At 50.0% G+C, this 21,865-nt stretch overlaps 1 protein-coding gene across 1 annotated transcript in view; it reads left to right on the top strand.

Annotated features, from left to right (window-relative positions):
* Positions 1-1,025: 1,025 nt before the first annotated feature.
* Positions 1,026-21,865, top strand: part of ARL3 (ARF like GTPase 3) — a 145,347-nt gene continuing 124,507 nt past the window's right edge. The window contains exons 1-3 of the mRNA XM_086919573.1: positions 1,026-1,076; positions 2,443-2,472; positions 4,539-4,682. Coding sequence (XP_086775699.1) covers positions 1,026-1,076; positions 2,443-2,472; positions 4,539-4,682 — 225 coding nt within the window. The remainder of the gene's footprint in view (positions 1,077-2,442; positions 2,473-4,538; positions 4,683-21,865) is intronic.

Below are 21,865 nucleotides of genomic sequence, written 5' to 3'. Positions count from 1 at the left end.
TGCGTTTTCATTGCCGCTATACGAGTTTTACACCCGACAATTTATACGAGTAAACTCCAAATGTACTCCTCTGGGAAATTTAGGCTGCTTTGTCGGGTGTTCTTGAAGACATGTAGTGTTTTGGTGGTTAATGTCTTCAGACCCAGGTGGAGGGTTGTATGCAGAGGTGGTGTAATAAGTGTGTGTATATACGTGTGTGTGTCTGTACGTGTGTGTGTCTGTACGTGTGTATGTAATTTTTTTTTGCTTTTGACTAAAGCTGGGATTTTCTAGGTGGCTGCATGTTATTGGGAGCACTCAACACTTATTCTGCCTTGGTTTTCAAAATTGATATCAAAAGAAATCTCCCTGCTCAGTCCCTTCTAGGTGGCAGATCATCAATTCAGATAAAGCCCCATTTTTTTATTCATTTATTTACTCTTTGGCTCGGGAGCCCTGGGGAGGAGACTTCAAAATAAAGGTCTCTCAGGGTCGGAGTGTTCTGATGCCTGGGAAAAGCCATTGATGTCTGGCTGCCTGGCCAGGTAAACTGCCAATGGTTTATGAAGAACCGTGTGTGTGGGGGTGGGGATGTGTTTGTGTGTGTGTGTGTGTGTGCGTGTGCGTATAGATAGTCGTGTCCTCACCCCCCCCCCCTCCCTACAAGGACGTACGCACCCCGATGTTGTGGGGGTGGGGGGGGGGGGTCGGGTCGGCATCGCAAACCCTCCAGTGCTCTAGTCCGGCTACATACCACCACCACCTTACCTGGAGATCAAAAGTCTAATTTCTCAGCGGGTAAAGGGGCGCCCAAGGTGCGGTATTTGCACTGAGACTTGATGTCCTCCCATTTCATAATGCACTCGAGATTTTAAGCTACCTCACTGGCTTGTTTCTAGAATGCTTTGAAGCGCTGAAGGGGGTATTGGACTGGCGATTTCTTTGTCATTTTTTTTTTTTTTTTACCGCACCCGAATACTTTGCACCGTGAGGGGAAATTTATTTAAAAAGGCTGTTTTTACACGATAAATTAATCGTGGACCGCGATGGTGCGGCTTGAATATGCTCTACGACGTGTATCTGCACTGAATTACTTGGTGAGAGTATAGAAAAGTTTGCGGTCCTTTTTTGTTCTAGGAAGGTAGAATGAGTGGTGTGGCACAGCCGTCACACTTGCGTAATGTATAACCCGTAGAGAGTAGAGAACCTCGCCGGGAACAGGCGCAGCCCCTGTCCTTGCCCTGCACGGATGACCTTGGGCGCTGGCACCGAGGCCAGTGCCTTCTGCATCAGTCCTTCTTGGATACAGCCCCCCGCTTCTGGGACGGGAGACCGCCATTGTGCACTGACGACTACACCAGGGTCTCACCTCTCAAACAGACGAGTTATGCCGCGGATTTACTTTGTGTGGTTATTACCCCTTCTTCCCCTAACGCTTGAGGCACTTGCGTGGTTTTACCAGAGGACGCGTCTTTGTTGTGTGATTAAGTTTTCTTCTCGGGCTCTGCCGCTTTCTGTGGCAGCGCTGACTGGCGGTGCGAGGAACGCTGGCTCAGTTAATAGGCTGCCTATGGCGCTGTAGAGTGGCAAGTCTAGGCGCTGCATTGTGCTGTTTAAATACACTGGTGTGTGTATGTATGTGTATATGTGTGTATATATGTGGGTATATATGTGTATATATATTATATGTGTGTATATATATAATATAGGCTTTTGGCGCTTTTTATGTATGCACCTGCACCCGACCCTGTTTTCGGATCCTGGTAGCTCTAGGGTTGTTACTCTTGGACTAGGGTGCCATTAGTTTTTCAATACATGGCGGCGTTTGGTCGCTGTTAAATACGATTGCTCTTGGCGCAGTATTGTACCCGTTGTAGCTAATGAAGCTACAGTCATTTGTATTTTTACTCTGTGGCTCTAAGCATGTAATGCGGTTTTAAACAAGTGGTTGCACTTGGGCTCTATGTTGGGGGTACCGTGTTGAGCCTGGGGCTGCTACTGGCGCCGAATGTTGTGCTATTTTAACATGGATGGTAGTTGCGTTCTATTGGCTACTGATGTAAATCATTGGCTGCTCTTGGCGCTGGATTGCTCTCCGTTTTAAGACCGCGTTTACTAGGCGCTACGCTACTATTTGGAGCCAGGGGCAGCGATTGGCGCCGCGTTGGGTGCTGTATAATTCAGTGTCTACTCTCGGCGCCGCATCTAATGAAGATGGCGTGACCTGTTTTTAGGTTTCGCCTGGCCGAAGACTGCGCAGCTTTTCGGCGCAGGCGAAATCTTATGTTACAACAGAGTGGGCTTGGGATTACGCCCTCTGTTCCATTGGCTAGCTCCATAAATGGAGGCTAGCCATTGGAACAGAGATCTGTCCGTCATGGCCGGACCAGATTCGTGTGCGTTTCCTTTTTTTTTTTTTTTTTTGTTCGCCATGTTTTTCACGTTTGGAATTGGCTTTTGCAGGAGTCGGCTGGAGCGCCGGAGGAAGTCCAGGTGAGTGCTTGCTGTTTAGTGGTTTTTACTTTCACGGGGTGCCCCCCGTCCAGCTGTTCGTGTTCCCGCCCCCCTCCCGCTGTCCGTTCCCCGCCCGCAGCTCTCCTCCGTCCCGCTCCCCCCCACCTCCCTCCGCCCGCAGCTCTCCTCTGTGACTGCCTCCTTGGCCAGCACCTCACACTGCCTCTTTGAGTGCTGCGGTGTGGGGCGCTTGTTTTGTGTTGAATGCATTAGAATACAGGCCGGTAAAAAATGTTGGAAATGCTCAAAAATCCGATATCGTTTCCCCTTCTCATGCACAAACGTAAACAGCAAAATCACAAAGAAATCTGTTTTAAAAAAAAATCGAGCGCTGTCTTCATCGTTTCAGAATTATTAGAGGAAACAGAAGGATAAATGCCACGTTACAAAATATTTCTGATAATTTAACACTAAATTGTTTTCACCCACCAACTCCATTGGCTGTTCCAGAATAGCAAAAAGCAATAAATGACTAGTATTTTTTCTAAGAAAGATGTCAACCCTAGCCAGGAGCCAAAGCTTGATATTTCCGTGAAGGTCGCCTGTTCCTCCTCTAGACTGCTGTGAACGGGTAGCACTAATAATGGGAAGAACTCGTATCACAACATGATCAACCTTTATTTTAGAATTTCACGAAAAATATGGTATGTCGCGTCCAGATGCTTCAGAGCAAAACCTGCAAACTATTCATGGTAGAAATATTATATTTAGGAATGGGTGTCTGGCTCTGTGTGTGTGTGTGTCTGGCTCTGTGTGTGTGTGTCTGGCTCTGTGTGTGTGTGTCTGGCTCTGTGTGTGTGTGTCTGGCTCTGTGTGTGTGTGTCTGGCTCTGTGTGTGTGTGTCTGGCTCTGTGTGTGTGTGTCTGGCTCTGTGTGTGTGTGTCTGGCTCTGTGTGTGTGTGTCTGGCTCTGTGTGTGTGTGTCTAGCTCTGTGTGTGTGTGTGTCTAGCTCTGTGTGTGTGTGTGTGTCTGGCTCTGTGTGTGTGTGTGTCTGGCTCTGTGTGTGTGTCTGGCTCTGTGTGTGTGTGTCTGGCTCTGTGTGTGTGTGTCTGGCTCTGTGTGTGTGTGTCTGGCTCTGTGTGTGTGTGTCTGGCTCTGTGTGTGTGTGTGTCTGGCTCTGTGTGTGTGTGTGTCTGGCTCTGTGTGTGTGTGTGTGTCTGGCTCTGTGTGTGTGTGTGTGTCTGGCTCTGTGTGTGTGTGTCTGGCTCTGTGTGTGTGTGTCTGGCTCTGTGTGTGTGTGTCTTGCTCTGTGTGTGTGTGTCTGGCTCTGTGTGTGTGTGTCTGGCTCTGTGTGTGTGTGTCTGGCTCTGTGTGTGTGTGTCTGGCTCTGTGTGTGTGTGTCTGGCTCTGTGTGTGTGTGTCTGGCTCTGTGTGTGTGTGTCTGGCTCTGTGTGTGTGTGTCTGGCTCTGTGTGTGTGTGTCCGGCTCTGTGTGTGTGTGTGTGTGTGTGTGTTTGTGTGTGGGGCTCTGTGTGTGAGCAATGCCAATAGCTCTAACTTTTCCAAAGGCGAAACCATTGCATTGTAAATGCTTGTTCTTAACTGGCCAGCAGCACACTAAATCCTTTAGAATACCTGAGTTATTGGATCGGAACATTGTCTCTCATTTAAACACCTGTTTTTATTTATTTTTTATTCCATCCCTGGCACCCTCAAAATAACATCAGTCGCCATATTCTTTTCATTCTGTTTTTTAAGAAATGGCATTCCAAAATGTTACAAAAGATTCACACGATAAAATAACATTTTACATTGTCCAAATGGAGACCTTTACCATAGAATAAACAAGCATTGGCATAGCCTATAAGTCTCGCTTTTGGGACCTTATAATTATTTAGTTATGCAGCACAATATCCTTGGTGCAACAACATCAACTGTTGCATGGCTAAACACTTATATGGCCCCAAAGGCGAGACCTATTGGCTATGCCAATGCGTGTTTATTAAGGTTGCAGTGAAACTAATATTGATGGAAAAACTATAAATTGGAAAATTCGACAAAGAAACAGCATGCATATTTTACAGCTTGTTTTTCTGTTTATTAAAGGGTTTGCTTTCAATCTTAAGAAAACTGAAAAGTGCTCCAGACCAGGAGGTAAGAATCCTTCTCCTGGGATTGGATAATGCAGGGAAAACGACGCTCCTGAAACAGCTGGCCTCAGAAGATATCAGTCACATCACACCCACTCAGGTACTTTAATTCCTGCGCTCCCTTTTGCCTTTAATCATAACACATTGTCTTTAATGCACAGGGAAAGACTGCTCTTTTAGAACAAACCAGAAACGTTCAAGTATGCTCAACAAATTTTATTTTCACAAGTCATTGCATTCAACAAGGTTGGAGGAGAGGCAAAAGGAAAAAGGAAATAAGACAATTGAAAAGAAATTCACTGAGAGCAAGCGGCTCGGGAGGGCGTGGGAAAGGGAGTAGTAAGGCCCATATTTGCTTCTTTTTTGGCGACGCTTCTAAAATGACTACAAGAGAACAGAATTATTGTGAAAGACTAGTTTTGCTGCAAAATGTGCTCCGATCTAGAAAATCCTGTCTGTTAGATTGACATTGTTTTGCTCTGATTCAGGGGATATGTGGTGGCTTGATAAATTGAAGACCTCCGTTAGGTGTGCTTTTATTTATTTAGCAAGAAAGTGCTTTATTTATTTAGAAAGTGATTTAGGATCTCTCCACGAATATTACATTTCAACTATCAAATTCTCACATAAATTTGATTGCCTTTGATTTTTTTGTTGTTGTATTTATTCCCAATTAGGTTTCTAGTTTTAGACACAGACCATATTAAACAATAGTATAGGGTCAAGTAGTACAGTCATAAAGATGCCAAATATTCTTGAATTTACTAAGAATACACAATTTGTTTTGGTCCTCCAAATTAAGCATGCAGATAGTTCACTTAGACTTTACCCTGATTTTATATTGTTGAGTTTAAAATACATTATTGTGAACAGATAGGATTGTGCTATATGCCGTGTACCATACAGTAGATTGAATTAGATATTTCCTACAGTCATTTACCATGATTGTAGTGTACAATTCATTCAACAAAACAGAGGGGGCTTTCTTAATTGTCATGAGGCCCTTTCATGCAGACAATAAGCAGTTCAGCAGACAGTATTTCTGAACGTCACTGTAATGAAGTTCACAAGACTGGAGGCAGATAGGAGTAAGCCAAATGTATGGTTGCGATAGGACACTGGCAAGGTGCAACGTTGAAGACCTTATGGGGTCTTTGTAGAAAGTATGAAAGAAGCATTAAGAAGGAATTCTGCACTTGCCTGAAAATCGTATGACCTATAACAAATGCCAGATTTCTAAACAATTTTAATTTTTTTGGGGTGAGGGTGCTTTTAAGAAGGTTGGTGTAGGCCTTATGAAATGACATGGCGCCTTCTCCAGGGGCTTCTTCCATCTCCGTATCGGGTCAGAAGTAAAGATCAATGACTGTCCAGGACAGAGTATCAAGACTGGAGCGGAGCAGGACGCAGGCAGTGTAAGGGAAAGAAACACCATTGAGTGGTATGAGTGAAAAACCCGCAATTTCATTGCAGACTCTAGTCACTGATGTAGTCTGCACATGCAGTCAGGAGGTGCCAATGCAAGATTCATTTGTCGTGTGGCTGGCGCACAGTGAGTTCTTTTAGTACAAGATGATATGCAGGGCAATACATTTTGATTCCATCCCAGTAAGTACTAGTTTAAATCGGTATAAGCGTACACCAACATTTTTACTTAGTGTTCTCATGAGTGAGTACCGGTTTGGTTTGGGAATACGTGTACACTGAATACTCTATTTTATTTTTTTAAAAATCTTTTTATTAGGGTTTTACTTTTCAGATTCCCATGTCGGACGTCAGACAGATCACAGGTCAATCATCACATATGTAATTGTTACACATCAGCTACAGTCATGGTACATCATTATCATTCAGGTTCTATTCCTCCAAGTATGGTTACACATCATCTCTTGTGGATCTGTTACTAGGTCCTCTCGATACATGATGCTGTGTCTTGCTGTGTCTGGTCCCTTGGGCTATATGATGGTGAGGACCGGTGTAACTTCCTCCCCTCTGTGGATATTACCCCTTGCTATGTGTCCAATCATTAGTACTCTGTGAAAGTCTGCTTCCGAACCGCCGACTGGAACTTAACTAGAAACCGTGGGAAGATATGTCTCCCAAAATAGAGAGGAGGGGGAGTACGAGGGGTGGGTGAGGACAAGTGGCTGTGGCGGGCGGCGTGTGAGCCGGTTACTGGCCTGAGCGGGGTCGCGTGGAACCCGGGGAGGGGGGGGGGAGGAGCGATCTGTCGTGGGGGCAGACGATAGTCTCAGTGGTACTAACTGCCTGTCCTATTCTATCCTCTCACCTGGGGCATCACTCGGCCGGTATTGAGGCCTGTGACCTGGGGTGTTGGGAAGGGTTGCGGGGCAGGGGTTGTGTCAGCTCAGGTGCCTCCTCTGCTGTCGTCTCTTGTTTAAATTGTATTAACAGTTGCGCCCACTCCATAGAGATTGGGTGTTTGCGTGTGCCTTTCACTTCTTCCTCTCTCAAGGTCTCTTCCTCCGCTGCCCCCCATTTGTTTACCGCTCCAACCCAAGCTGCTTCTGGGGGTCCTGTAGGGGTTCTCCAGTGCATGATTGTTTTTTTTTTTTCTATGAAGATAGCTAGGGATGCAAATCGCCACTGCAGTTTTTCAGACTTTTTTTCCGGTAAATTCCTAAGCTCACACCTCCAATGTGGTAATGTGTAACAGGTTTACTATTATTTGAAGTGTGTGATGTATTTTTTCCCAATATCGTTGTATGGATGGGCAGTCCCAGAACATGTGTCTGAAGTTCGCCTCTAGTGTCTGACAGCGGGGCATTTGGATTGTGAGTCCGGATAGCACCGGTGCAGTTTATCTGGTGTGAGGTATGCACAGTGCAGGATATTAAACTGTATGTTTTTGAAACGTGCATTTCTGGAAACCTTTTTAGGGTATTCCAAGGCCTGGGTCCACTCTTTGTCATGGAAGGCTCGACCCACATCGTCCTCCCATGACTGTCTCAATCTGTCCAGGGAGACGTTAGTCAAATCCCGGATTGCTTTGTAGTGTTATGTCACTAGGTGTCTGCCTGCCCCCATTCGGAGTATCGTGTGCAGCACCGGGTGTGTTGGGGGTTCCCCATCTCGCAGGTCCCAGCATTGACGACCGCTATCCAAGAGTTGCCTATGTGTTAAGAATTGCCCCTGCGGGAGGTCGTACCATTCGACCATCTGCTCATATGTTTTCAGTTTCCCCTCGTGGAACAGAGCTTCTACTTCTGTCACAACATGATCGGTCCATACCTGCAGGGCTCTTTCAGTATAATAATCTTTCTTTCGGTGGAAGCCCACCAAGGGAAGCCGTGGGGAGTATAGCGGTCGCCCCTTCGACATTCTGTGCACTCGCATCATGCATTTGCGGGCTATGGTAACCTGTATCAGATGTGTGCGGACCGGCTTGGTGCCCGGTAAGAGCATTCTTCTGATGGTGGGAAGGGGTAGCCCATCATTCTCGGTGATCGTTTCTCCTATGTGTTTCTCTGTTGTCCAGTGAGACAACCACTGAAAATTCGCGGCGAGAAAGTATGATTCAAAGGACGGGGCTCCCAAACCTCCGCATGTCATGGGTAGATATAACGTGCGCAGTGCTACTCCATGTCGACCATTCCCCCATATCAGCGTTGTGAGTAGTGTGTCCAAGTCCAGGAAGAAGGACCGAGGCGGGATCACTGGAAGATTCATGAAGTAATACAGCATTCTGGGAACCATTATCATTTTGGCTATGGCCACCCGCCCTATAGGTGCCAGATGTAGTGTCTTCCAGAAGCCCACTGCTGATCGTAGACCTGCTACCGCTTTGCGATGGTTACCTTCGTAGAGGTCCTCCGGGGAATGATATAGTCGTACTCCCAGGTATCTGGGGGCCGCTTTTCTCCACTTCAAGGTCTGTGTACCTATCGCTATGTATTCTGGCGCCAGTTGAGGACCGAGTGGGTAAATCGTCGATTTTTCCTAGTTGACTTTGAGACCTGAGGTCTCACCAAATTCCTGTAAGGCTACCCATATCGAGGTGAGATCGCCCGTTACGTCCCGAATAAATCAGCAGATCATCTGCGTATAGTGATACGCAGTGCAGTGCTTCCACTATCTGGATACCCCATGTTTCCCCCTCTCGTCCTAATCGTATGGCCAGGGGTTCCACTGCCAGTGCAAAAAGGAGTGGGGCACCCCTGCCTGGTCCCCCTTTCCACCAGGAATGGGGCTGAGATGAGTTTGCCGACTCTCACCCTAGAGGTGAGGCCTCTGTATAAGAGCTTTGTATATGCCATCAGTGTGGGGCCGATATTTATTTTCTGAAGGACTGCAAACAGATGGGGCCATGTCAGAGTATCAAACGCCTTTTCTAGATCGAGGATCAGGCACGCCGCTCGTGGGAATCTGTCTTTTACCCTGTCCTGTATATGAAACAGTTCACGCAAATTATGCGAGGTGTTGCGTCTTGGCACGAAGCGGCATTGGTCAGGATGCACCAAGGCTGGGAGAATTTGACTGTAACGATCGGCCAGCAACTTTCCCAGGATCTTGCAGTCTGCGTTCAGAAGCGTTATCGGCCTGTAAGAGGCCGGGAGTGTGCGGTCTCTATGGAGTTTCGGGAATGTCACCAACATCGATTCGCGGAAGGACTCCGGTAGTATACGTCTGGTTAAGGCGTCTTCGTATGTGGACGTCAGGTGGGGCACTATCTGGGCCGCGAACATGCTGTAGTACTCTAGTGGGAATCAGTCTGTACCCGGCGATTTTTTATTTTTTATTTAATTTTTTTTTTTTTTTCCTTGCTAACGACCCAATGGCATGCTTTATGTTGGAGGATGTGATTTTGCTGTCTAAATCTTTCCTATCTGCTGGGGAGACTGTAGGCATGGGCGATGGGCCCATAAATTGTGCCAACTCACATGGTGTCTCCGGTGTCTGGGCACGGTACACTTCTGCGTAATAGTCATGGAAAAAGTGCAAGATGTCGAGTTGGAAGAGTTTTAGATGCCCATTCTTGTCTTTGAGCTCTGTGATAGGATGTGACGCCGTGTCCTGTTTGACTACCCATGCCAGTAATGCTTCCGTTCTATTGCCCTCCCTGTGTGCCCTGGTTGCGTACGCGCGGAAGTTGTATTTGCGTAGGTCTCGCAGCGCCACCTCGTGTAAGTTTTACCGCTGAGAACTGCGCAAGTGTGACCCTCCCCATGTCCATATTTTGGGACAGGTCTGCCAATTTTTCCTCTGCTCCGTATAGTGTCTGTTCTAGTGTTCGTCGTACCCCCACCACCTGTTTGAAACAGTGTCCCCTGGCGCTAACCTTATATGCGCCCCACTCTATTGCTCTGGAGGAGGCTGAGCCAGCATTCCGTAGAAAGTGTTCCTGGATATATCCCTTGTGTATTTGGCGAAGGGCCTGATCGGTGAGACATTCCTGGGGCAGCTTCCATGTTGGAACTGGGGGGTGGGGTGGTCTCCATCTAAGGGTCACTGTGTGCGTCCTGATCCGATACTATCCTTCCCATATAGTCGGCGTGTTGCAACTTGGGCAGGAGGTCTGTGGAGCACAGGAACCTATCAAGTCTAACTCGCAGGTTGTGAGGGATGGAGTGAAAGGAGTATAGCCTGGCATCTGGGTTCCGCGCCCTCCAGGCGTCCACTAGTGCCCAGTGATCTACCCATCTACGGCAACGTTCAGTTTGTTTATGCGCTGGTGAGTGTGTTGGTGGAAGATATGACCTATCAAGGTATAAATCTAGTACGCAATTGTAGTCTCCTCCCAGGAGCCATGGGATCGCTGTGTGGTGAACTAACACGTTTGTAAGTTTGTCCCAGTATTGGTCTTGCTCCACATTGGAGGCGTATATACATCCTATGAGTATCGGTTGACCCTCCAATAGTCCTGTCATGATTACATATCGCCCGTCTCTGTCTATTAGTTGAGTTTGTTCTTAAATGGAACCCCTGGCCTAATCCATATAAGTGTACCTCTGGCGAAGGCAGAGTACGCTGTGGCATAGACTATGCCCTGCCATTTTTTGTGCAGGCGGCCTACTTCCTGTTCTGTCAGATGTGTTTCTTGTAGGAGGGCCACTTGGGCCTGCTGTCTCTTAATATTGGCATAGACAGAGTACCGTTTATTGGCTGTATGCATACCCCTGACGTTCAGTGTGATTAATTTTATGTCTGTGTTTGGTGTTTTATGTGTCATGTGTCATGTGTCACACGAACAGTCCTTGTTCTTCTCTCGGTGTACTGTCCCCTTCGCCCGACCAACCCCACCAGCCCCCCACCTCCCACCTTCTCAGAGAAATCTGTATTGTCCATTCTCTTCTCTCCAAAGGGGGACAAACTGCAACTCTGGGGAACATTCCCAACTTGGGGGACCTACTGCTTGAGGCAATACGTCCAAACTGGTTGTTATATGTAGACTTTAGTTTGTTGTTTTGGGGTAGTAGCTTTTCATCTCCCCGACATCTGCCGGTGCGGCCGCACATTCATAAGAGACTTCAGGAATGTGCCCTCTTGCATCGTATTTGTTCTTGGTTTCTTTCACTGGGTTGGAGTGACTCTTTTCATTGTAATCACTGCAGTAAGTCCTGACGACACCGCTCTACATCTCGGTGACTGGAAGGCATTACGCTTGTGCGCGGTTCAGTTCCGGGCTGTGTAACTCTCGCTGTGTGTCCTGGGCCCCTACTAGACTATTATATCAATGTGTCAGCTGTTTGAGGAGTCTCAATTTGAGGCGTCATTGAGCCTTCTCGGGACGCAAGTACATCACTGCCCTCGTCTTCGGAGCTGAACAGGTGGGGGCCTCCCTCCACGTCCGATCCACTCTCTGTGGGGTCCAGGGCTGCCTCCACCTGTAATGCCTTCCTGCGTTCAGTAATGATTTGCGAGAGGTCTGGGGAGCCGGTCCCAGCCAGGCTGGACCACGCACTGAGCTGCGTGAGGGTGACTCTTCGGAATCGTCGCCCTGACCGGCTTGCTGGTCTTCCATTTTGTGTGCCTGCTGCATTCGTAGGGCGTGATGTATGCTGTTCTATCCAGGCGTCCGCGTCTTTCGGGTCCGTGATGAAATGCGTGGCGCCGTCGTGAATGATTTTGAGCATGGCAGGGAATAGAACGGCATATTGTATGTTCTTTTGGCGCAGGGTGCGTTTAATCGCCTGGAAGGTGACCCTCTGTTGTTGCACAGCTCTGGAATAGTCCGGGAATAGCATCACCTGCTTATCCTCTACTTGCAGTCTTTTGTGTTTTCTAGCTGCTCGGAGGATAGTGTCCTGATAATCTAGTAGTTTCATCAGTAATGGTCGAGGTGACAGGCCTGGCTTGGGTCTGCGTGCAGGGATCTAGGTGTGCTCTTTCAATGGAGAAGTAGGGGGTCAAATCCTTGGCGGGTGTAAATGTTACAATCAATCAATCAATCATAGCATTTGTATAGCGCACTACTCACCCGGAGGGTCTCAAGGCGCTTGGGGGAAGAGGGGTCTGCTATTGCTCGAACAGCCAGGTCTTGAGTTGTCTCCTGAAGGCAAGATGGTCCTGGGTCAGCCGGAGGTGGGCGGGGAGGGAGTTCCATGTCTTGGCCGCCAGGTAGGAGAAGGATCTTCCTCCGGTGGTGGCTCTTCGGATGCGTGGTACGGCGGCGAGGGCGAGGCTTGTCGAACGTAGCTGGCGGGTGGGCGTGTAGAAGGTCAAGCGGTCGTTGAGGTACTTGGGGCCCAGGTCGTGGAGGGACTTGTGGGTGAGGAGTCTGAACGTGATTCTCTTGCTGACGGGGAGCCAGTGCAGGTCCCTCAGGTGTCCGGAGATGTGGCTGCGTCGGGGGATGTCCAGGATGAGTCGGGCGGAGGCGTTCTGGATGCATTTGAGTCTTTTCTGTAGCTTGGCTGTGGTTCCGGCGTAGAGGGTGTTTCCGTAGTCCAGTCAGCTTGTGATGAGTGCCTGGGTGACCGTCTTATCCAGTATTTGGGTGTCTTTCATAGATTCACATGCCTGAATCATTCCCCATCGTCGAGACGGGAGCCTCCGGTATATAAAAAAGTAATGTCCTATAGACATACATAGAGAAGAATAGGCCTAAGGATCCCACCTTAGTGGCCTATCCACGTCCTTTTGTAAAAAGGACCAAACTAGAGTAGGCCCAAGGGTCCCACCTTAGTGGCCTATCTATGTCCTTTTGTACAAAGGACCAAAGTAAAGAAGCCAACCAATCGGCTACCACCTCCTTCTAGAACCTTCCTGTCAGGAGCCTAGGTCTCTCGGATTTTCTACCACACGTTGTGCTAGGGAGTCTCCACCTGCGTTCTCCTCAGGATTTTCTTCTTTTCTTCAAAAAACGAATTTACGGGGGGGCGTGGCTACCGACCAAGCATGGCGGCAGCATAGTGTGAGGGCTCCTGCAGGCACTGCGGCCTAATTCCTGATCCGACACACTCATCCGCTACATCACCCACCCGAAGCGACTGCGATCGGGTCCGGGCCCGAAGCGAAACCACCGGGTCGATTTCTGGCGAGAATCGAGAACCGGAACCCATTGGACCAAGCCCGGGCGCACTGGGGCCTGCAACCAAGGAAGAAGCACCGACCTCGAGTGAGCAGCCCCGGCGGAAGTGAGACCGGGCCGGCCTGACAGAGGAGGCACTTCCCGGCGCACCGCTTGAACCACAAGACTACCGACACCGGCAACCGGGAACAGCAGGGACACCCACTGCGACACTGCCGAAAGCTGTACTGCCCAAGTGCGTCTGCCGGCACCTGCTTACGGCGGCAATAAGAGAGACAGCAACCTCGGAGGCGGAGGACGAACAGAGCGGCCAGCGGAGGGCTGCGGGACGGTGAGCTCCCCCAGGGGGTAATTGACGGGCCTCGCACGTCCATATCTCCCATCCGGTGGCCACGACGGGGAAATCGGACCCCATTCACTCCCCGGGACGGTGCGGCTGAATGCACCGGCGGAAGCTAGTGCCCCCGGGGGACGGAGGGTGAAGGCATCAACGCGCCTAGACACGCAGGGAACACCGGCAGCACCAAACCACACGAGACAAGGGTGGCATCCCTCACTCGCTACAGAGATCACGGCCCCCAAAGTCGGGGCAGAAGTCACCCTGGCGGGACCTCGACCAGACCAGTAGCGACCATACCATAAGGGGCACATCAAGGGTACTGTGAGCACCCGAGAACTATTCTGCCTGGCAGCGCCACGGCCGACCTGACCCCGCCTGGGAGACCTACCATAAGGGTCACTGAATCTGTCCGGTCTGTGACGCTGCCGGAAGCGGACAGCGGCTTAGTGCGCCAGACACTACCAGCAGGGGATCGAATCACCGCAATCAACATGACCGTTCCAGCGGCCTTCTAGACGGTGACAGCGCGAGGATCCACACTTACAGGCCAGGGGTATCCCGAACAGAGGTCGGTGCAGTGACAGGGAGTGCCTGTGAAGGACCCCCGCCTAGCCGAGCGAAATATCGGGGTGCGCACCGGACCGCCGCCCCCTGCCCTGAGACGATCAAACAACGCAGTCCACGGCGCAGGGAGGGACGACCCCAGTCTCCGCAAGCCTCGACGCCATGGCAGGCAAAGGGACCAGGAGTGGCTCCACACAGGACAAGCTCGATAAGTTTGCGTACAGCCAACACGGACAATCGCAAAGCAATGGGCGCAACTCCACGGGGGCTACCCCAGAAACGGACGGGGCCAAACGGATAACCCTAGAGGACATTATGAGAACCCTCACAGAAGTCAAAACAACGGTGGGCTCCATCTCCTCTGAAGTCACGCTGCTGCGTGCGGACTTTCAGAAAATGACTGAAAGGGTATCCCAAGTAGAGGTGGTCACGAAATCTCTTGTGGAGGACACGTCGGAACCACAGATAGCCATGGAACGCATGGAGAAAGTCACCAAGCTCCTACAGGATAAGCTGGACGACCAAGAAGGGCGTTCCCGAAGAAATAATGTACGCATCCTTGGACTTCCAGAAACTGAGGGTAAGGGGGCTATGGACCTCTACGTCGAAGATCTCATAACAACCAAACTGCAGCCCAAAGGACTGTCCCACTTCTTCTCCGTGGAATGAGCACACAGGGTTCCGGGCGGAACACCTAAGCCAGGAGCGGCGCCGCGGCCTGTGCTGGCCAGACTCTTCAACTTTAGGGACAGGGATGCAATCCTGCAAGCGGCGAGGGTCTCCCCACCTGTTAAAATTCAGAACGCAACCTTGTCCTTTTTCCCGGATTACACGGCGGAAGTAGCCAGACGCCGCAAATCCTTCACGGAGGTGAAAAAAGCGCTACGAGACAGGGAATTGCCGTACTCCATGCTATTTCCCGCCAAGTTACGGATAGTAGCCGATGGAAAGACATGGTTCTTTGACACACCAGAAGCGGCCCAGGAATGGCTGGAGGGTTGGAGGCAAGTGGGACAACGTCACCGTCCGCACAAGGATAGGACTACTCACCTTAACGGCACGCAATTGGGCAGCCAGACCGACCGCCCGACTCATCAGGATGGCGCGGCGGCTGCGGAGTCCGACTCTGTACAAGATCCGCTAGATTCTGGGCGACCGGCGCCGGTCTAAGGACGAGCTATATATGGACAGACCTAGATGGACCGCGATGGGCCTTGGACCTTGTGCGGCTGAGTAAGGTGGGCACGGTTAGTGCCTGAGGGGGACTCACCAACCCCACAAGCAAGTATGGTAGTTGGGGAAGGACTAAAGCACTCTGCGATGTTGGGGACACGGGCGGGGTTTAGTCCGTGGAGCAGGGGAGCAGGGAGGGGGGATGGGAATACAGTTTTACTGTTCACGTTTTTGTTCAGGGTCATCATTCACTTCACACATAACACTGCCACTCTAAATAGCGGCATACTCCCATGCCTCATCAGGAAAGGCAACGACTGCGCAGCACCTACCGACACATGGTTCGCACCACAATCCCGACGACTCCATGGCCGACCCACTTCGAGATACGCCCATTGAGGCTGCCCCGGTAACGATAGGGGTGCCCCCTTTGCGCATGCTGACCTGGAACGTCAGAGGCCTAGGGGACAAGATAAAAAGGGGCCTGGTCATGCAGGCCATCAAGCGCCAGAGCCCAGATGTGGTCCTGCTCCAGGAAACACACCTTGCAGGGACGACATGCAAAGCACTTGACAGGCGCGGATACACTATGGCGACACACGCAGACTTCACTTCTGGGTCCAGGGGGACAGGGATACTACTGAAAAAGACATCGCCCTTTATAATTACACGTCACGCGACGGATGACCAGGGACGCTTTGCAGCGATACATGGCCAGTGGGAAGGCAGGCCGCTTAATGTAGTATCAGTATACATTCCCCCGGCACTACACTCCGTAGCACTACCTGCATTGAGTAAATTCCTATTAGACCTCCCTGAAGGAAACACAATCATAGGGGGTGACCTAAATGCAATACTAGATCCTGCACTGGACGCCTTTCCCATTAGAACCAGCTCGAGGGGGACTGCATCACTCCCTGACTTTTTCGAAGCATTGGGCATCGTGGATGTATGGCGTCATCTACACCCGGCAGCGACTCAGTACACTTTTTACTCCGCCGTGCACAACAGCCTATCTCGCATAGACTATTTTCTATTCCTAGGGGTGGGTCTGGGATCTGTAGACACCATTGACATCCTGCCTAGAGGTATATCTGATCACTCACCAATTGTCCTCACTCTTACTACTAGAGAACGGAAATGCGCTAGGATCTACCCAGTTTACCCAAATTACTTAAAAATCCCTAAAATACGGAAGAAACTGAAACTAGCGACGGCACACTATTTTGCTGAAAACACTGGGACGGTTCACCGTCAATCCTTTGGGAAGCTTACAAAACCGTCCTTAGGGGGATGGCAATAGCAGCCATTACGGGACACAAACGGGATTCCCAGCGGGAACTTGCAGAAATAGAATTGGCACTCCATGATGCAAACACTGCGCATATGGCAGACCCCTCCCCAGCTGAGACACACCCACTGCAACTGCGGCAACAACAATACCAGGCCCACCTCAAAACGACAGTGCAGGGCCACATCGCAAATACAACACATAGAGTTTATGATGTGGGCGACAAAGTAGGGAAAATGCTGGCATGGTTGGATAAGAGAGGGGGAGGCACAAGGGGCATTCAGAGACTGTATACTGCAGACGGCCGAGAACTAACGCACCCGGAAGACATTGTGCACACTCTAGCAAATCAGTTTCAGAACATATACACCCCAGACCACATCGTCACTACACAAATGGCAGCACTCTCACTGGCGGACATTGCCATTCCCAGCATACCACCAGAGAATGTGCAAGACTTGGAGGCAGATCCATCAGAGGAGGAAATTCAACTAGCGATACAATCACTACAATCAGGCAAAGCTTTGGGTCCTAATGGACTGCCTGTAGAATGGTATAAATCAATGGCGTCGGAACTCAGTAGACTCCTACTGGACATGTATATGTAAAGTAGGGAGAAAGCAGAATTGCCACTGGATCAACGCACGGCCACGATAGTGGCTATACCTAAGCCGGGTAAACCCCCAACTGAATGCACCTCATATCGCCCGATATCATTATTAAATGTGGAAGCCAAGGTGCTGGCTAAACTTCTGGCCAACCGTCTGATGCCGCATCTGGGCACCCCGATCCACCCCGACCAATCGGGCTTTATGCCCCATAGAAGTACGGCGCTCAATCTCCGGAGGGTTCATGGCGTACTGGCTCGTTCACACCTCCTCCCAGAGCAGGCTGTAATTCTCTCCCTCGACGCAAAAATGGCTTTTGACCTGGTTGAATGGGAATACCTCTTCTAGGTGCTAGCACGTATGGGCTTTGGACCAAAATATATTGCCTGGATACGACTACTCTACACAAAACCGGTTGCACAGGTAGTGGCTAATGGCCTCATCTCGACGGTGTTCCCGTTGGGCAGAGGGGCCAGACAGGGTTGCCCTTTATCACCCCTACTTTTTACGTTAGTGCTCGAACCCTTAGCGATCTTGATCAGGACAACGCCCTTATTTCAAGGCATTACATGGGAAGAGGGATGGGAAGATAAAATTTCCCTTTATGCTGATGACATGCTCATATACATGATAGACCCTGACGACGGAATCCCAGCCCTGTTGGAACTTTGCAACACGCATGGGAAATCGTCAGGCTATACCCTGAACTGGTCAAAATCGGTGATATACACATTAAAAGGTCCGGCACCGAGATTGCGGGAGGACTGCCCCCTGGCGGCACCGACGTCCTCCTTCAAATACCTAGGCATTATCATTGCCCATTCTGAAGCAGATTTCTTCACTAACAACCTCAAACCACCTCTGGATCGCTTACGCGCAGACGTTAAGCACTGGGCGACCTTGCCCCTCACCCTCCTGGGAAGGGCAGCCTTGTTTAAGATGATGGCATTCCCTAGGTTTCTATACATATTGGAAAACACCCCGTACCCTGTCCCACCGCGGTACTTCAAACAAATTGCTGCGTTAGTCTCCAACCTACTCTGGAGCAATGGCCCAGCGCGTATAGCCTATGACAAGCTGGTGAAAAGTTGGTATGAGGGGGGGATCGCGCTTCCCAATATTCAGTTATATTACTGGGCAGCCCAACTCAAAGTAATTAACCAATGGCTTCACACCCCGAGAAACGACCCAGGGCATACAGGGCAGACTGGTCACAACTAGGGGCAGACTGCATGCTCTCGGCACTGTATAATAGGTCGCAACTCAAACATCTGCACGGTCCGACACGACACACGGCGGCCCTCTGACATATAGCACAGGCAAGACTGGGCTGGAAGGGGAGAATCACCAAAATGACACCATTATGGGACACGAGATCACTGGGAAATCTTAGAGGATATGCAGGGTTTGCACAGTGGGACTCTATAGGTATCTCAACGGTGGGGGACCTCTGGGACAAGGACACGGTAATACTGTTCCCACAACTCCAGCAGCAATATGGCCCCGGACCCACGGAAACATTTAGGTACATACAAATTCGGCACGCACTGCTCCAAGCAATCCCACCGGGCTCTGATCTGCCGGAGTCCTCACCACTTGAGGACCGACTACTGACAGACTTCATGCACCAGAGCGCGACTTCCCTAACATATAAAAAGCTGATCAACAACGTAGAGGACCCCACACTGAAGCTTAAAGACAGGTGGGAAGGGGACATAGGAGTGACGGATGAATCAGAATGGAATGAAGCTTTGGCCTCCCCGAGAGAAGTAGGCATCTCGGCAAAGTTCAGACTGGTGCAACTAAAAATCTTACACTGCATCTATTACACCAGGACACTACTCCACAAAATCCATAGAGCGCCCCATCCCTTTTGCTTGAGAGGCTGCGGGGAGGAAGGAACACTATTCCACACACTATGGGACTGCCCACACATACAGGAATTTTGGAGGCAGATCATGCGCACAATTTCCCAAGTGCTCAAGATTTCCATTTTACCAGAACCACGTAAGTGCCTTTTGAACGTCTGGGACCCAAATGACCTAGATAGGTATGGGATAATTTGGACTACGCTGGCCATAACAGTGGCTAAGCGTGATATTGTGCAGAAATGGGGAGCTCCGGAGCTGCCCACTGCGAACAGATGGGCTAAAAACATGGATATCCTGATGGTCACGGAGAGAACTGTGTATGTCCTTCGGGCTTCTCCCCGCAAATGGAACAAGGTGTGGACGGCATGGAATATTTATAGGGGTGAGATATGTGAACCCTTACCAGAGGGAGACAATGTGATATCTGAGGGGGAGGAGGAGTAGCGAGTGGGATTGAGGATGTCTGCTTACTCATGCTACATGCAGCAGCGTGTTGTCATAAATTACCTATGAAAAGACAATGGGGATGCGAGACCTACTACTGGGAGATGAAGTGTGGAATGTATATAAAAGTGATGACCTAAGTTTGGGGGGGGGGTCTGTTTATTGAAGTTTTACGAGAACGCACATGTTGAGCGACACACGGTGGGAAAACGTTGATATATTCTATTTAACTTAGGTAAGAAACCTCCGAAGAGCATATACAATTTTAAAAGAGGAGAAATGAGACACTGTTGCGGACTAGATATTGTCATGTAACAATTCCAGAACTGTACCGCACGAGCATGAACACACCAGCTTGAATGTACCGTAATACTATATATTGTGCCTTCATATTAATAAAGATTTAAAAAAAAAAAAAAACGAATTTACCAAACTTAGTACATTATGGCTGATGCCCAGAAAAAGGGTCTCTTCAGAGCCTGTTCCTCGTGTGGAAAGAAAAGGCTCCATGTAGAGGACAAGCATGAAACCTGCTTATATTGCCTCTACCCTCACCATCTACCCAAGGACTGTGAAATATGTAGGACCTTCTCAAATAAGACCCTTAAAGACAGAGAAGGACGCCTGCTGCTCTGGCTGGACAGGCTGAAGAAGAGGACAGATGACTTGGTGTCAGAAGACGGTGAGAGTGTCTCTGGTACTCCACAATTTTCCTTGAAGAGGCCAAGGGTTACTTCCCCTAGCCCCTCAGACACCCCTCCTGAGAAGACTCTCGAAGTCCTCAGAGGGCAAAACCTCAGTGTCTAACAAGGATCTTCTGTCCCCAGGAAGCCACCGCTGACCTTGGCGACGACAGCTTCGATTATCTCTTCAGCGCAAAAAACTGCTTCAACGTCGACGACGACAGTGTCGACGACGACAGCATCGTCGGCCTCCTCATCGACGACTAAGACGACGCCTTCATCGACGGCGAGTATGCCAGTGTCGTCGGCCATTCCATTTACACCATCGACGACGATGATCTTATCGTCGACGTCGATGACGAAGTCAAAGTCGTCGACGATTGCGCCGTCGACGAAGATCATCCCGTCGACGAAGGACAGGTCGACGAGAATTCCGTCGACGGGGACACCGTCGACGGAGGCACCGACGACGACGGGGAAATTACCATCGACGAAGACGCCGTCGACGACCCCTGGAAATGCATTGTCGTCATCGGCGCTGCATATGACAACGCCAACAGGGAAATGGAAAGAGTCTTTGTTGCTATCTCAAGCCATGGATACCTTGCCGCCACAGACAGCCCATATCGGCATTAAAAGCTCGAGGAAATCAATTACGCCAGACTTAACGTCACCTAGTAGGGTGCAAGAGCTGCCTCCAACCTGCCTGCTTCAAGGTGAGGAGTCGGAGGAAGAGTTGTACACACAAGCCACAAGCCCATCAGACCTTGTGGTCAAGTGCCAAAGCACTGATGAGGAAATGGAGGAAGTGGAACATACAGTCCACACTCAAGTCAACACACAGGTTACACTGATGGTGTGCCTACCAGCGGCCATTGTATCAGACCTGCAATTTATAATACAGGACTATAAACAGTAGTTTCCGGAAAAGCCCACTATGCCTGTACCTACATCTGTACACGCACCCACTCCATTGACCCGACACAAGCCGCCATCACTGGCGCTTAGTGGGGAACAAGAGCCAGTGCAAGAAATTCAATCGTCTGATGACGAAGAAGGGGACCAGGAAGAGGGTGAGGTCCGTGGAGACGAGTCTGACCCAGATGTAGATCAAGACTATATCGCTCCTTCTCCGGCCTCCCCGGAACCACAGTCCTCAGAATCACCACCCGCAGACATCGGTGGATTCCATAACCTTGTAGAGCGTGCAGCCAAACGATTCCACATGACTATGGAGTCTCATGAAACCGAGTGCTTCCTGTACGACTTCAAGGAACCAGCTAAAAAGACAACCAAGTCAATTCCCATCATTGACTTTATATGGAAGCAAGGGAAATTACTGATGCAAACACCAGCCTCAATCCCAGTAGTAGTACCCAGGGTCGACAAGAAATACAAGGCGACTTTATCAGCGCCAGCATGCCTCACAGGTCACCCCAAGGCAGATTCTGTGGTAACCCAGGTGGCACAGTAAAATTCACGTAACCCAGCATCGCCTCTGTCAACACCACCTGACAAGGAAGGCAGAAAACTGGATACTATTGGCAAGCGTTTTTCCACCACGTCGGCCATGACAGTAAAGGTGGCAAATTCCATCGCACTTCTGGGCCGCTACAATCGGCAACTTTAGGCAGATATTGCACCTTACCTATCTAACCTGCCAGAGGATGTAAAGGAGGAAGCTCAATCGCTCCTCTTGGAAGGCCAGACATCTGCCTCTGAGCTCATTGACTGCGCAATGGATGTCGCCATGACCGGTTTCAGGCAACTGGCAGTTGCTGCTGTACTCAGAAGACAAGGCTGGCTCAAAGCCACCTC

Source organism: Lissotriton vulgaris, chromosome 5, assembly GCF_964263255.1.
Source record: "Lissotriton vulgaris chromosome 5, aLisVul1.2, whole genome shotgun sequence".
Classification (NCBI taxonomy): domain Eukaryota; kingdom Metazoa; phylum Chordata; class Amphibia; order Caudata; family Salamandridae; genus Lissotriton; species Lissotriton vulgaris.
The sequence above is the reverse complement of the archived record's forward strand: the minus strand, read 5'-3'. Positions and strand labels throughout refer to the sequence as shown.